Below are 15705 nucleotides of genomic sequence, written 5' to 3'. Positions count from 1 at the left end.
GGGACCTGTGACATCACAGTCAGATTTCTATTCTTGCCACTTCTACCCTTTTCATACTGCTGTCTGTCAACTCCATTTTGCATTATTATGCTTAACGAGACTAGTGAGATAAGTTTGACAGGCAGCATGACCTTTCTAGTACCAAAATAACCAACCAAAAGAATCTGTGCACAACAGCATTTAGCTATGCTGAAAATGTTCAACATTACAATAGACTTTTGAAGAAGAATCATTTTTACAACATTAATTCTTGGAAATAATCCTACTCATATCTCCAAGAATTAGCAGGGCACACATAGTAAGCATTCAGTAGTCTCAACAAGAACATACAGTACTCCAGCAGTGCTTCTGGAAAAGTATCTTCATTGTAAAAGGTAGCTTTGATTCAAAAAATAAACAACCTCAAAACATTCCCTTTCTACTAACATCTTAAATAACACCTTTCACTTCCATCAAACCAGAAATTGTCATAGTGTATAAACCAGGTGCAGATACGCACATAACTGTTTGGAAACACTGATCTTCTCATATACTGTGTATACAGTTTATTTTAAAACCAAATCAAAGTACCTACATAATTCCATCTTGGAATCTCAATTAGAGATTCAATCTGACATATAAAAATTACTTGGTAGCTAAAAGTCAATTAACTTGAAATTTAAAAGCCAGTTGATGATTCTAGCCCCATTCCAAGTCCCCTATGTGCTAAAAAATGTGAAGAAGTAATGGTAACACATTCAGAGAAAGACTTACTTCTGACATATTAATAATAGAAGTAATATATCTCTTCTTGAGATTAGCTTTTCTATTTGGGTTGTTTCTCCTTGGAGTATTAACCAGCTCTTTTTCCATACTTGAACTGGCATTTGTGAACTACCAAGTCAACAACCAAGAGGTGGATCACTGTTTTATTTTGCTAGTGCACCCTTTCAGTGGGCTAACTGGGCAACACACTGAATACAACAAACTCAAGCCCCCTGGTATAGCATTAACCAAAAACTTCTGCATCATTTCCAATCCAGATGCAGTTAAAAACCATGAATAAACAATCCCCACATCATTCTTCAGCTAACTAAAGTTTCAAATAGTGCTTCTTCGAAACTCATCTGCAAGAGAAGCAGAAGCGATATTAGGCTACCTTACCTGGTCGTGGTACAGGCTGTGCTGCTGGAGCTTGTGTTTTCCGAGCAGATGCACCTTCCTTTTAAAAGACAGAAGAGGTAAGATTAACTGTTGGCTTTCCTGTCAGGTACACATGTTTTTTCAATCAACACAGAGCTACAGAAGGTAACAATGCAGTTCCATTAAAGAGAAGAAAGAAAAACAACGAAAGTACTCAAAACTCTATAGATTTGATTTTAGACTTGGGGAGGACAACCAGCCTCATAAGCTTTTACAGGTTTACATTTTAACTGTCAAATGACAATCAGAAACTTCCTTGCAATATTCAATTCAACTTTTTCTATTTACAGTATTGTTTAATTCTACCGAAGACCACTTTCACCAAGAGGTAATGTAAATGTAAGCAACTGGCTATAGACATTTCAAGACAAGATCTGCTTATACTCTGGACGGAAAGCCAGGACCAAGAAATTGCAAGCTATTCCTGCCTTGAAGAGTTCTAGTGCCCAGAAATAGCAGTACTGTGATAATTCGTTCTGCTCATGCCTTATCCAATTACCTTAATGTAACAAAAGATCTGCACTACTATTTATTCTTGTTAACTCTGCAGAATCAACACACTACATAAAAGAACAGTGAAGTCACATGTATCTGGTTCCAAAGCAACACAGAATTCCTGCAAGAACAAACTGCAACCTCAGTGCTGTGAAACCTCAATGAAAAACCCCACATATTAATAGCAATATTGCCAACACTGTAAAAAAAATGCTACAGATTCCAGCCACTTCCATTTCCAAGGCTGACAGAAATCCTTTTTAACATGAAACCATGAATTTTATCTGAAAATGACTTAAACTCTACAACTGAGGCACACAAAGGTCAGAGATCTCACTCTGGGAAAAAACCTGTTGGAAAGGACTCCATTCTTGCTATTACCACATTTATATGTCCACACATAAACAATATGTTTTGCAAATAAAAAATATAAAAAGCTAATGAGATGGAGACTATACATGAGCAGCCTCAAGTTCTATGATTTAAATAACACTTAAAGAAACTGCTTTTAAGTGTCTGTCATGAAAGTTAAAAGTTTTTATCTCAAGAACTGTGAAGCACAAATGAAGAGAAGATCATTCAATAAGTCCACAGAAAACAAAAATTTCCTCAAAAAGTCTTCAGTCAAAGCCATCCATGATCAGCTACAATAGGCTGCAGTTGACATTTGGTATAGTAAATAGCTTTGGTAATTTTTACAGTCAGCAACCTCCTATTAATCTCCAGTACAAGGATTTAACTTTGCATTGCAATAAATGAATTCATCCCAAATTTTACTGTACTCTTTTCTGACTATTAAACTACCATCATCTATGTAGGGCACTTGAGTCAGTAACTGTTATTTTAAGACTTATTTCTAGCATATGAGAAAAAGGTATTTTTGCCCATGTCCTTTCACAGTCATTGCTCAGAAAATGATAAAAATCAAAACAGTACACTGTAAAGGAAGAGCAGCAGGAAAGGCTGACTACCTTGGAGAGAAGCCTTTCGACTGAGAAACAGCAGTTATTTGAAACATCACTTATTTGAAACACCACCTTTCTTTTAGCCAAGGAAGTGGAAATAAAACATTTTGCATCTGTTTGTATAGAAAAGTAATTTTCTGTGTGAAAAGACTTCTTGTGGTGCACTAATTACACATTTTGAAGAAATGCCAAGAGTTCTCCCATAACATTTCCTTAAATTTACAGAACTCGATGAAATGAAAAGAAAAACATCAAGCTGAGGAAACATCACTTCCTGTGATGCTAAATTTCAAGTTTCTAAATCTAATACAGCTTGCTTGGATGCTTAACTGTTACTGACTGCAGTCCCACAGGTCCATTCCTCTTTCCTCCCCTACACAATCAGCAATGCAACTTTTCTGACTCTCCTCCCACTGTGCCTCCAATGTCTCAGACAGACTCTGCAGGTCCTATGGCAGCTGCAACAAAGTGAAGGAACCGGGAGCTGCTTCAGACATTCCAAAAATTCTTGGGAAGAATTCTAACCACATTATAACCAAAGCAAGGCTCTGTTACGGACAACTTGTGCTTGTGATTTCTCTCTTTACCAAACTGTCCATAAAGCATCAAAATATACATAAAATCAAGCCTAACAAAATAACAGGCAAATTATCTGTTTGGGAGTTTTTCATCCTTTTCTCTGAATTTACTTTTCTGCAGTGGTTAATGGGAAACTTAGTGCAGAAGCCTAAAATAAAACGTCAGGGCTTTGAGAACATTGCAACTTAGAACAGGCAAACAAATAAAGCAATCTCAAAACAAACAAACAAACAAACCCCAAAAAAGCCTAATAAAAACATCACATGAAAATGTGTGATTAATGGTAGGAAAGAAATTCATTTAAATGAGTAGATACACAAGACGGTTATCACCTCCATTTCTATGACCTCTTTATTGATAAGAGAAATGTCTGCAAACCAAGGAATTATGGAGGTCACAGCCTTTAGTTCTGTAAATCACTGCCTTTGATGGTGATAATTTCATGGATGAACCTCAGCTCACAATTCCTGATACTGTCACCTTAGCACTGAAGCTCAATTGTCACCTACTAGAGACATAATAACATCTGTCTTTTGGGGCTGATTTACATCTCTCTCTCTGATCATCAGTATCCTAGTCATCAGCACCTATCATGTAAAAACTGCAGACTATGTAGCAAAAGAAGCTCTGGTCAATACTTCAACCCCACATTTCTTAAATGATTTGTGAGGGGAAAAGCATGCTACAAGGATGAGGGGAAAAAACTACGTACAGAGCAGTGATGGTCAACAAGATAAACTAAGCGGAGAAGAAAACTTTCTTTCAGTAAGGAAGTCATTAGCAAGATAATTTTTTCAACATTTCACATTGTCCTGGAAACAGCAGATGCCAAATTTAGATACAAAACTAATTCTCAAAACCATTCAGACAGAAGAATAATTTTTTCCTCTAACAACACACTGATCTATGATACAAGCACTGTGTATAAGGCAGATATAACCACAGAGAACTAAACCCTAAGATTTCTATCAGAGGAAAAGAAAATCAAGCTGACAGAGTTAACTTCATAGTTGCCTCATTCAACTGCACAATGTAGGTGCTGCTGGTAATTTATGGCCTGCTGGCTACTTGGAGGTAACTTCTCTTTTGTATGCTCTACCTCCTTGGAAAGGCAGCAGCTTATTTCTCAGTGAGAGTACAGTAAAATATTTCAAGTCTTCCCATATGATGTTTTCATGTAAAAGTTACTCCTAAGTAACTAGCAAACTGCAATTTCAAACTCCTGCTATGGGAGTTTTTGTTTGTGCATCTGTACCCTCAGCACCAAAAATCACTGTTTAGCTATTTAAAGAACATTCATTTCCTCAAAATTTCTGAACACTTAACAGTTTTGCTTGAAGATGACATACCTAATTCTTATGCACATGCTGTTTGACACCGTTAAGGAGTAAGTTATGAATATTCATAAGTTGAAACTAATTTAGTAACAAAACCATGTAATTTGAAAAATATAAATCTTCTTTAAGATGAACACTTAACATATTTTAATCAAAAACATTACTTGGTTTAGTTGTGTTAACTTACCATAGAAGGTTATATATAGCTTATTTATGATTTACATTAAATACATGAGTATTTAACCACTTCAAAGCAACAGCTTGACACAGAATGAAAACAGGAAAGCGGGTATTGAAAGCTTCATACTTTCCATTTTCTGTTTTAGTGTATGCCTCCTGCTATTTAGCACTGTCCTACCTAAACACCTAACAATAATGGGTTTGCAAACACACACATGAAGAGAAAACACATTAGTACTGGACTTTTTCCACAATTCCCACTTATAGTCAAAAGAAGCAAACAAAGCTCACATGTGAAGGATGATCAACATCTACTACTACTGCCCATCCTAATAATCAAGATTTTAGTGTTTTCTTCCCTCATTCACTCACATAATTTCTATGTTTGTCTTCAAAATTCAGGCACTGCTATGTGCTCTGTTAAGTTTTGTGAGTGTAAAATACATTTACAATAAGAAGCGTTAAACAAAAGTCCCTTAAATTGGTATGTTCTGTATACAGCTTACTTCACACCACTCCTTTCACACGTGCATTCATTTTCACTCCCCTGCTTGCACATTATACAGGCAAGTTGCAATATGTCATGAAGAATCAAATTATTGTGCATACATTCTTACTACACTTTTCTGTCCTCCAATATCTTGGATCCTCAATCCATTTTGATGTAGGACATTTAACAACTTCTAAAATATCTATTTCTTGCAATACTAAATCTGAGATAGTCCATTTACACAGACATTAAACAGAATAAACTACAGCCAAACTACAGTTGCATTCAGTTACCCAACAGTGGTGGTTGTTTTGGTTGGATTTTTTTGGTTTGTGGGTCTTTTTCGGCTTGACTGGTTGAGGGGGTTTTTTTGTTATTAACAGTTGACTGGTTGGTGTTATTGTTAAAACCTCCTGCACCATTTGTCAAACAAAGTTAAAATGGTAAATTTGTCATTCTTTGTGTTAATTTGCAAGAGTCACCAATTATCAATACTCATCTCATACGAGGGCCAAACTGGTGGTTTTGTAAGTTTAATACAAAAAAATCAATCTGTATTTTATATACCTAGTAGTTATGTCTAAACAAGTGTTGACATTCAACATTAAGTTACTTTCACTCATTTCTCAAATGTCATCAGAAAGTACCTGAACATAAATCATGCAATGGTTTATGAAATGAACCCTCATCTTTTAAGTAATAAAAAACACGTTATGTTGGTAGAATTGGAGATATGTTTCACATATACCCAAGTTATTTTACTCTCTCAAAGCACAGAAAATGTGCTAATGCTAATGTAAGTAAGTTTCTTGTTGTGCCTTTGCAAGGTACAAATAAATGAAGGGGAAAAAACCCAGATCCAAAACCCAACAATTTCACTGCACATCCACCATCTCAACTGGTTTCTATGTAGAGTTCCCTACCATCTGTAGTATTTGGACCTTTAAAAATTGCTAGGAACAATGGACAGAATTGACAATTTGATGCCATCTTGTGGCTTTCTTAATTTAGCCAATTAAATTTCTACCTTGTTCCTTTATCACATTTGAATTAGTAAAGATGTTTATCCCAAAATCTAAAAATTATTAGGTTACTTTAATGTTCCTGCACAGAAGCAGTTCAAGTAAAAAGTAATATTTGATTCTGTATTAACAACTGCATGTATACAAAATGCAACGCATCTCTCAGATTCACCATCCATGGCAGAAAACAATTCAATCAAAGACTGTTCTGTCCATAAAGATGAACATCATAAAAGCACAACACTCTTATGTCAAATAAGAAAATAAATACATGTGGATGGTAAGCTTGTAAAATTATCTTTAAGAATAGATTTCAATTTATCCATTCAATTTAAGGCAGAAAAGAAGGAAGTCATTGTAATTACCAGCAACTATATTATCATTAAAGTATTGAATCTTTTTTAAGTCTAGTAAAGTTAGCCTAAAGAACTATGGCAAAATCTAAAACATCTCCATAGTTAAAAGCATACTAGGTGGGTTTTGTTTAGAAATCAAATGTTGTATGACAAACAAAACAATGGGATGACTTCAAACCCATGTATCTACCAAATGATCCAGATATCCTACTTTAAGCTTGACAGAGACATCTATCTATTTCATATAAATAGCTCGGATTCTGGACAGGTTTTGTTCTAAAAAATTCAAGCCCTTCAAACCCTTGAGGGACAAAAATCTTCCAAAGAATCAAGCAAAAAATCCAACAGAGTTGCTCTGCCTCTGCAGTATTCCTCATAATTCTGACAGCTGTGCCTATCGAGAAAATATTAATAACAGTTTAACTAGTGTCTCACGTCATCATTCAGTTTACACATGAAGCTGGTATCGGTTATTTGCACACTTCTACGTACACCAATCTTCATATGCAGTCCTCCAAGACAGGTATTTAAATAATAAATTGCAAGCTTTTAACTGCCTTTCTAATTCCAAACTATGCTGTAAAAAAAACCAAAAAAGAAGTCGATAACAGGATCTTAACTATTGTGCAAATATTAGAGTAGTTTTAACTTCCATTCCTTGTAACATTAATAAAAAGGTCATTTGTACTGTTTACATTGTGTTCAACTTCCTTATAGTCTAGAAAAGAGAGTGGGAGTTTAAGTAGAACTACAGATATTTCTATAGAATTAATTTGAAAAGGGGAAATGTTAACCGTTGTTTGTCAAGAGCTTCTGATACCAGCTGCCTAAGGAAAATAACACCATAACTTCACTATTTCCTACTCTGACAACTAAAAAACTGATGTGACAAGACCTAAGGGGTAGTAAAAGTTAAATAAATAATGTTTATTTCAAAATGCAAAATTGCTTATCCTGAAGATCATGTCTTATCAAGCACAGTTTGAAGAAATATACCAATGGAAGACTCCTAAGCCTCAAATTCAGTTGCAAGAAAGAAAACTCAATGCCTATGCTCTTAAAAAGATAAAGTAAATTTCATTTTAGTTTTCAAAATACTGTTAAAGTTAGTATATAGAGCAAATTTGTGAAGAAAATCAGATGTAGACAGTGTCTTCCTAATGAGAATACAGCATTACAGTGATGGAGGAGAGGGAGAAAAGAGAAGTAGGAGAGGGTAGCAAAAATAAAAGTATACTCATGTCATCAAGGCACTAACTGAAACTCTAGAAATACTAATAATTGATCCACAGCATTAAAATTAAACTTTTGTTTACAAATCTGGTCCTTTATTAATCATTACAGAATTCCAACTGACATGATTACTCAAATTCTGCAACACTGACACAGCAAAACATAAGAACAGGACTGAAGGTTTTCTCAGTAGCAAGTTATGCCTGGAGATCAGTTACATTGAAAGACATGGAAAATACTGTAACTTCTTGTTCTTTACAACCACCTTCAAAGAAGTTAGGTTTAAACATGGAAAACCATGATTGAAGTAACTTGGACTGCTTATAGATGTAATTATCTTTGCTGAACCAGAATATTTCCTAAGCAACACAAATCACAAGTGAATCTAAATAAAAGCCATCTAAATATTCTAAAGTAATAGTGATAAAAATTACTGGAGATACATTTGAAAAGAGTTAATTAAAGAAACAATACTGAGATGCCTTAAAACCGACTCCCAAAGCTAAGATTTCAAAGTGTTCTTGAAGAGTCTTCAAGTGTGCTAGAGCTCCTCCCATCTTTATCCTTGCACAAAATAGCAGGAAAATTAAGATCTTTTGTCTTGAATTTACATCAAGTCATATAATTTCAAATTGTTGCTATCGAAACAGCAATTTTGATTTGAAGAGAAACGTTGGTGACAAAATCAGATTAGACACGTAAGCTCTTCCATTCAGGGATAAATTATTTACATCAACAATTCCACCTCGGAATCCTGGGAACTCCAGAGGTTTGGTTGGTTTGTTTTAAAAAAATCAAGGCCTGCCTTTAACATATCTATGTTTATTTAAATGACTGATTCACTTGAACTGACAAGACAAAAGTAGCTATCAGTAAAACATTATTTTTGCTGAAAATTCTTTCCCTTAGGCTTGATTACCTGAGCTGGCCTCGTGCATATTACTTGGCCTCACTAAGATTTTTGACAAACATAGTTTGAGATTAAAAGGTTTCACCTCTCTCAGAAGTCAGGGGCAAAGGATTATATCCTGCTGTGTTTCTGTATACTAAGATTAGAACACGCCATACCGATCAAATAAAACTAAAATTTGCATTATTGTGAGTGTACTACAATTTACTAATGTTTTAGTGTCCAACTTTCAGCTTCACCAGGCATTCATAAATCTAGTTCCAGTACTACCTCTAACCACAAGCACCAATTACCGATGTTTTTTCATCAGAATCGTCACAGAATATGGGCTTAATTAATTTGCATAAAAGCACTGCCACCATGCAAACCCTACACATACATTGAAGAGCACTGTTATTTTTCAGATCATGCTTTGGAAACGGTATTCAGGTGAACAGTCATATGCACATCGACAAAAACGTGGCCTGGTACAGAGCAACACGAAGATCCCACTTACACTTGCATTCAGTGAGCAACAAACTTGCTAAAGAAAAGGCTTAAAAGACCTCAAAAAGATTCCTTTGCAACTTCTGGAAAGGTTTGTGAAATGCTTTGTGTGAGAAGAATATGTTTAAAAGCTCTGCAGGTACCCAAATGAACACAGATGCCGAACTCAGACCCAGGCAATGGATTAACTTTGTGTGATGCTGTTCAACAGCTCAATGCAACAGAAACAGATGAGGCTTTTTCCAGACTCCCCTTGGTTATATTGAATCCAGTTGCTAAACCAGGGGATGCTATAATATTAGAATTCTAATACCTAGGAAGCTATAAAACACCTGAGGGGTTTTCATGTTTGCTTGTTCAACAAATTATCCAGCACCATTTTTTCCCAGCTGTACTTCACCCTGATGTGATCATCTCCTTTCTAGTCACTGAAAGGAAGTTTTAAGATTGTTCTTCCATACCTTACTTGCTTTTTCACAACCCTAGCGCTATGGTTATCTATTACATTATGTTACAAGAAAAAATAATTAACATGAGTGGTCGTGGTCAGAGAGACAAAAGTAATTTACCAAGTCATCACCTTGGAAGACTTAAAACATCACAAGAAAATTCTCAAACTGTATTGCTCAAGGAACCAATCTACCAAGCTGAATAGTGGAGTGATGAACCCTTAGTTGTTTGTGTTGCCTAGAAAAGTGACTGCTGAGTTCAAAACCAGCACGAGCTTTTTCAGTATCAAAAGCTTTAGCTGCAGCTATAATAAATTGTAATAAGCAAGCCAAGAGATAATAGGGCTCATGAGATGGCAGTGATGGTAAGAATACAATGGACTAAACCAACTTCAACATGGAAAGGGCTATTTTGAACTGTCATAGGCCAGGGAAAGTCTAGAAAAAATATTCTAATTGCAGACTGGCTTATACTCAAGGCTTCCCTTATGAATAAATGTTAATCTACTACGCAAATTTATCTGCAAAAGAAGAGGTAGAGGGTTTTTAAACCATAAAAGGCAAAGATCTTAAGGTCTGCTGTACCTTGAACAGGTTGCTAGCAATACTAAAGTACAGATCTGTGCAGTCAGTTGAGTAATATTGGTAATGAAATGTATGCTCTCTCAAATTTTCTTCTTTTTTGTATTTCTCTACTTTGAGAGTTGTACACTAAAACACCCCAAGAGAGTCTTGTTAGACATGCACTTGCTTCACCAGCTACAGTCAAGTTAATTGGGAACAACTGCACATATAGGAAATAAAGGACTATAATTGAGGCGCTGGAGCATGTCCAGAGATGGGCAATGAAGCTGGTGAAGAGTCTAGAGAACAAGTCTTATGAGGAGCAGCTGAAGGAGCTGGGGATGTTTAGCCTAGAGAAGAGGAGACATGATCTCTACAACTACCTGAAGGGTAGAACTTTTTCACTGAGAGGTTTATTAAGCATTGGAACAGGCTGTCCAGGGAGGTAGTGCAGTCCCCATCCCTGGAGATATTTAAAAGATACAGATGAGGTGCTGAGGTTTAGTTCAGTAATAGGCTTGGCAGTGTGAGGTTAGGTCTTTTCCAACTGTAATGATTCTGTGATTCTAAAGGAAGAGTGCATTTATACCAGTTATCTGTGACATTTGCAAAAAGAAGAGTAAACCTCCAGCATAATATTTGCTAAAACCCTCATATCAACAAAGTGTCCATTGAGACAGAGCAGATTCACTACCATGGGTGCTGGTGATAAAAATATTGGCAAAATACTGAGACACAGGAGATATCTGTACAATGTTAGATGAGGAAGTTAGAACAGTAATTTACTGCAAAAAATTCTGAGTTTAGTTCAGCATGAAAGTCTCATGATCTCTGGATACGTATATGCTGCCGTTATCCACATGCTGCAATTCTCCCAAATGGAGAAGTCTTACAAGATCACTGTAATGCTGTCTCTAAACATTTGTCCTGCTCCAGCTGCAAAATTGAAAACAAACCAGTGAACTAGTCATATTTCAGGAATCAGCAACAAAATATTCAGAATAAGCTTTTTGCAGTAAAAGCACCTCTAGCTGGAGGGATGGGATGGGACGTACTCAGGTTACTGCTCTCCCAAATTCTGTTCCCCATCTCCTTTCCTTGCAGGCAACAACAGAATCATCTTTGTCAACAGGTTAATGATGTGTTCAGAAGAACTCATCTACACTCAGTTTCTATCACAAGAAGCTGGGAAACCCGACATGTAACAATCTGTCCCCAAAACCAAAGTTACTGATCATCTTGTGAATAAACTGGGATTTCACTAAAAATACTAAGTCCAAGAGAAACAAACTATTTTGAACAGACGCGACACACTTTCAATCTACAGGCTTGCTATAAAGCCCCAGATGAAAAAGCACTACTTTGAAAACTGTTATGACTAAAGCTGACATTTGATTGCAATGTTTCTTTCTGCATGATTTCATACACTTGTATCAAGAAAACAAAAATATTTCAGTAGGTATAACTTCAAAGAAAACACGTTTATTATTATATCAAAACGTTTACATTCATATTTCAACAAAACAAACAGATCCTTGGAAACATTTTCCCCAAGTTACGGCACTGAGGCAACATGGGACTCAAAAGAATATACATACCAACTTAAAGAAACAAATGTACTAAATTCATGAGCAGTGTACAAATAGAACCTCAACCTTAATACTAAAGTTACATACTAGAGTAACATAGCACCTAGCTTCTCATATATTTAAAACAGTGAAACACCATGGAAAAAAACTCGCACTCTTTAGTATCCTCAAATGGCTGCTCCCACCACTAGTAAAAGTCCTTAACATATCTTTCTTGATATGATATTCTGAATCCTGAGCATTTCCAAAACTTACAATAACAGCATCCCACTTAAAGCAGTCACTGTAGCTCAGACAAACTGTCTTGTAGACAACCTACATCTTTTCCTTGAACTATATTAAGTAAAAGTTTCACACACATCATCATAATTAAACACCTAGAATAAAAATGCAGTGGTTTTGGTACTTATACACCAATTACGGTCGTGTTCTCCAATTCCCTCCCCTACCATCTTTCCCAGTGAGATCTATTGCACTACACACTTTTCATTCTAGAGCTCTCATTTCAGAATTTAATTAAAATATGATTTTACTTACAATTATGAAGTACCATTCAAATTAGACCAAAATATTTTTTTTGGTTCCCTACTCTGTTCTTTCTCCAAGAAATTTTCACTCAGTGCAAACAGGAAACTCCAAAAGGCCTGAAGTCTCTCCCTCAAGGTCCAGATGCAAACAGATGCAAAAGTTATATGGTTTTGCAGGAATCTCTACTAAGCAGCACTAAATCACACTACTGCACGTCAGCAGAAACAGCAAGGAAGATATTTGACCCCAAAATTCTCTATTTCCTACATTAAGTCTTTATATTTATCCAATAGATTCCAAGATAAGAAAACTAATAATTCCCCAAATACAGAAAAAAAATTAACCACCTGTTTTGTAGACAAAAGACAATTGTACTTTCAGTGCTTTAAGTGTGTTCTAAGAGTCTGTTTCTGACAAAAGTTACACAGTCTTTAGATAGGGCTGGTTTACTTTAAAAAGAAATCACGTGTGTGAATTCAGTAACAGAACCATACATTAATCATCATATAACAAAGTCATCTGGGACACAAAAGCTATTTTAGTCACACATCATAAATTCATATGTTGAAGACAAACATAGAAAAGACATCATATTTGCATGACGGTAACACTGCTTTGTATTTGTGTGCTTTTTCACAAGTATTTAGGTTGAAAGAAATGCCTTCAAATTTTTTTGCCCTACCATGCATGCAACAGAATTTGTGTATTATTGCTACAATAAATATTATATACCCAATAGATTGTGCAAAGTGCTATTGGTGTTCATATCCTGAATAAACATATCAGTCATACCACCCCACTATAGAATATAAAAGCCAGTGATTTTCTACACCTTCGTCAAAAACTAACTGTAATGGCAGTAGATCACGCATTAAGCTAAAATATAGGAAGGATTCTGGCTCTATCACAGAAGAGGAATTTTTCCATTTGGCCTTCTGCCTCTACTTTCAGCTTCCTTTGGCATTATATCTAAATTCCCCATTATTATTCTCTCTTTAGTAGAGAAGATTAAATTAAGCCCTTCTCAAAGCACTAAGATGACAGCATTCACCTTCTATTTTTTCATTTTATACACAATCCATACACTACATGGACAATCTCCAAGCTTCTACCTATGCATTATGAGACCTGGTTTTACAATACAGCTATTCTCTGCAACGGCAAGAGCACAGCTGTATTTTTGGGAGCACAGAAATGCAGTCATCTTAAACGAAGGTCAACTGTCAAGGTCTGATTCATACAGTCTGAGGCCATTCTATTCAAAGATAAAGACAGGATAAGGGCTGTACAAAAACTCTACAAATTCTAGGACCTTTCTATTATGCTATTACTTTTATGCAGTCTTCATGCAGCACTGCAGAAAAAAACAATTCTCGAACTAAATGAGAAAATTCTAAAAGCATCTTTTAAAACATGTTTTAAATTTCAAATGACTGCTTCTCTCACTCTCTCTATATCCCCCCATGTGTGTGCACACACATGTACACCCATATAGAAATTTATCTTTAAGAATCAGCAATCTCAAGGGCTAGAAGGGACTACTATGAATATAACATCTAAGATGACAGACTATGCCTGTCAGTACAGACACAGGTGAGGTTCACTGTATTATTTCTGCTACTCACATGTTAGCAAGTATCAGTCAACCATAATGATCCCACGGATTTCACAGTTTATCTGAAGGAAATCTGCCTTAACCAGCGGGACCTCTTCACTCTCCTTTAGCCCTCACATCTGTCCTGTTACTTGAAATGGGTTTTTTCGCCTTTGAAAAGACTACTGTCAGTGATAAAAAATAAACAAGATGATTTTTTTTTTTTTCTACAGCAATCTGTTGCAAAGTAAGATCCCCTAGCTGGAAAACTGAGCACTTAGGTGGCAGGAAATAAAAACGAGTAAGCCACTAAAAGCACACAATGTTTTGAAATAGAGTTCAGCTTTCAATGCCAAGATCTCCAGGAGGAAAAAAAAAAACAACACCAAAGTGTAACAAGATTCCTCTGTTATGACACCCTGGAACTTTCTGTACAAGCTTAGGAGGGCTTCACCAGTCACAAACAGATTCAGTTTCATAGGGACTCATCCAATAACTTCCTTCTCTTAATCTGCTGGTACTCTACTTTTATGAGAAAAACACCAAAACAAAACAGCAGCATCACCTTTTGAGAAAGGACAGTATAGTCATTTTACGTGTAGCTCAAAAGCTTGGTAATAACTACAGAAATCTCACACAGTTCTATTTATTCTCCCTCTTCTAAAAAGACATTTTGGAAATAAAAGGGAAAAAACCCAACTATTCAAGATTTAATGCCATAGTACATATTTCTTATTTCTGAGCTTCATATTCCTGTGTAAATGAACATACCCCTGTTTGGAAGAAAAATAAAACCCCTTGATCTGCTCAGACATTTTTGTCACTGACTAGTGTCTACTTTAAAGAAAAACATCTGGAAATTAGATAAAAATAATGAGGCACTACCAGTATGAAAGGTGTTCTAAAAAAACCCCAACAACTTATTATTGTCATCAGATCTCTATCAACAGGGATCAGATACTCTAGATAGCACATTTTCCATTCAAGATGACAGAGGTGCCTTAGCTGTAGCAATTTCATTAGCTCAGGGCAGCTTCACGGAAGCACAGCTAGCTTCCTTCTCAGGCCAGCGGGGTTTCAGAAACAGCACTGCCACACAGCATGGAGCTACTATTTATAAATCTTGCAGGCATCTCATGTATGCCACAGCATTGTTTCAAGAACAAGCAAGCAATTCTACACAGAGTCATCAGAGCTTATTAGCTCCAGCCACATGGGACCTGAACCGGCTCCACCAGACTATTCAGAGTAGGCTGATGCATCTATTCCCTAATGGTCAACATTCCACAAGGCTTATTAGATTGTGTGCATTATCATGTGAATACACAGATTCAATTTTAATCTGGCATTGGTCCCAACCAACCTGCTAGTGAGAGCAGTACAGAGATTCAAGAGACCTGCTGTAACTTTCTCTGCTTTATCAAACATTTCCCACATTACTGACGTATCTCTGTGTCCATTCCCCTCCCCCAGCACACCTCCGATAATTGAAAGTTAATTACACATAACAAAAAAGCCCTCTTCTTGACATGAGGCAAATACAGCATTAAAGTACAGATCCTAGTGCATAGTTCCAGACTCTGCCATGGAGGGTCAGCAAGAAAAGAAAAGAGTAAAAGGGAAGAAAAAAAAGGCAAAGAAAGAGATTGTTTTCACGGCAAAGAAATCTTCATACAAGGTGACCTAGATTCTCAAAAGAAAAAGGGATTCCCTTTTTGTATTGTATCCAGACCTCATTAAATTAAT

At 36.0% G+C, this 15705-nt stretch overlaps 1 protein-coding gene across 1 annotated transcript in view; it reads right to left on the bottom strand.

Moving 5' to 3' along the window:
- CDC73 (cell division cycle 73) overlaps window positions 1–15705 on the bottom strand; it is a 101301-nt gene that overhangs the window by 14058 nt on the left and 71538 nt on the right. Inside the window, exon 11 of the mRNA XM_062003856.1 lies at window positions 1144–1201. Within this exon, the coding sequence (XP_061859840.1) occupies window positions 1144–1201 (58 nt within the window). The remainder of the gene's footprint in view (window positions 1–1143; window positions 1202–15705) is intronic.

The sequence above is a fragment of the Colius striatus genome, chromosome 10 (assembly GCF_028858725.1).
Source record: "Colius striatus isolate bColStr4 chromosome 10, bColStr4.1.hap1, whole genome shotgun sequence".
Lineage (NCBI taxonomy): Eukaryota > Metazoa > Chordata > Aves > Coliiformes > Coliidae > Colius > Colius striatus.
Note: the sequence above shows the minus strand (reverse complement) of the source record. Positions and strands in the feature narration are given on the sequence as shown.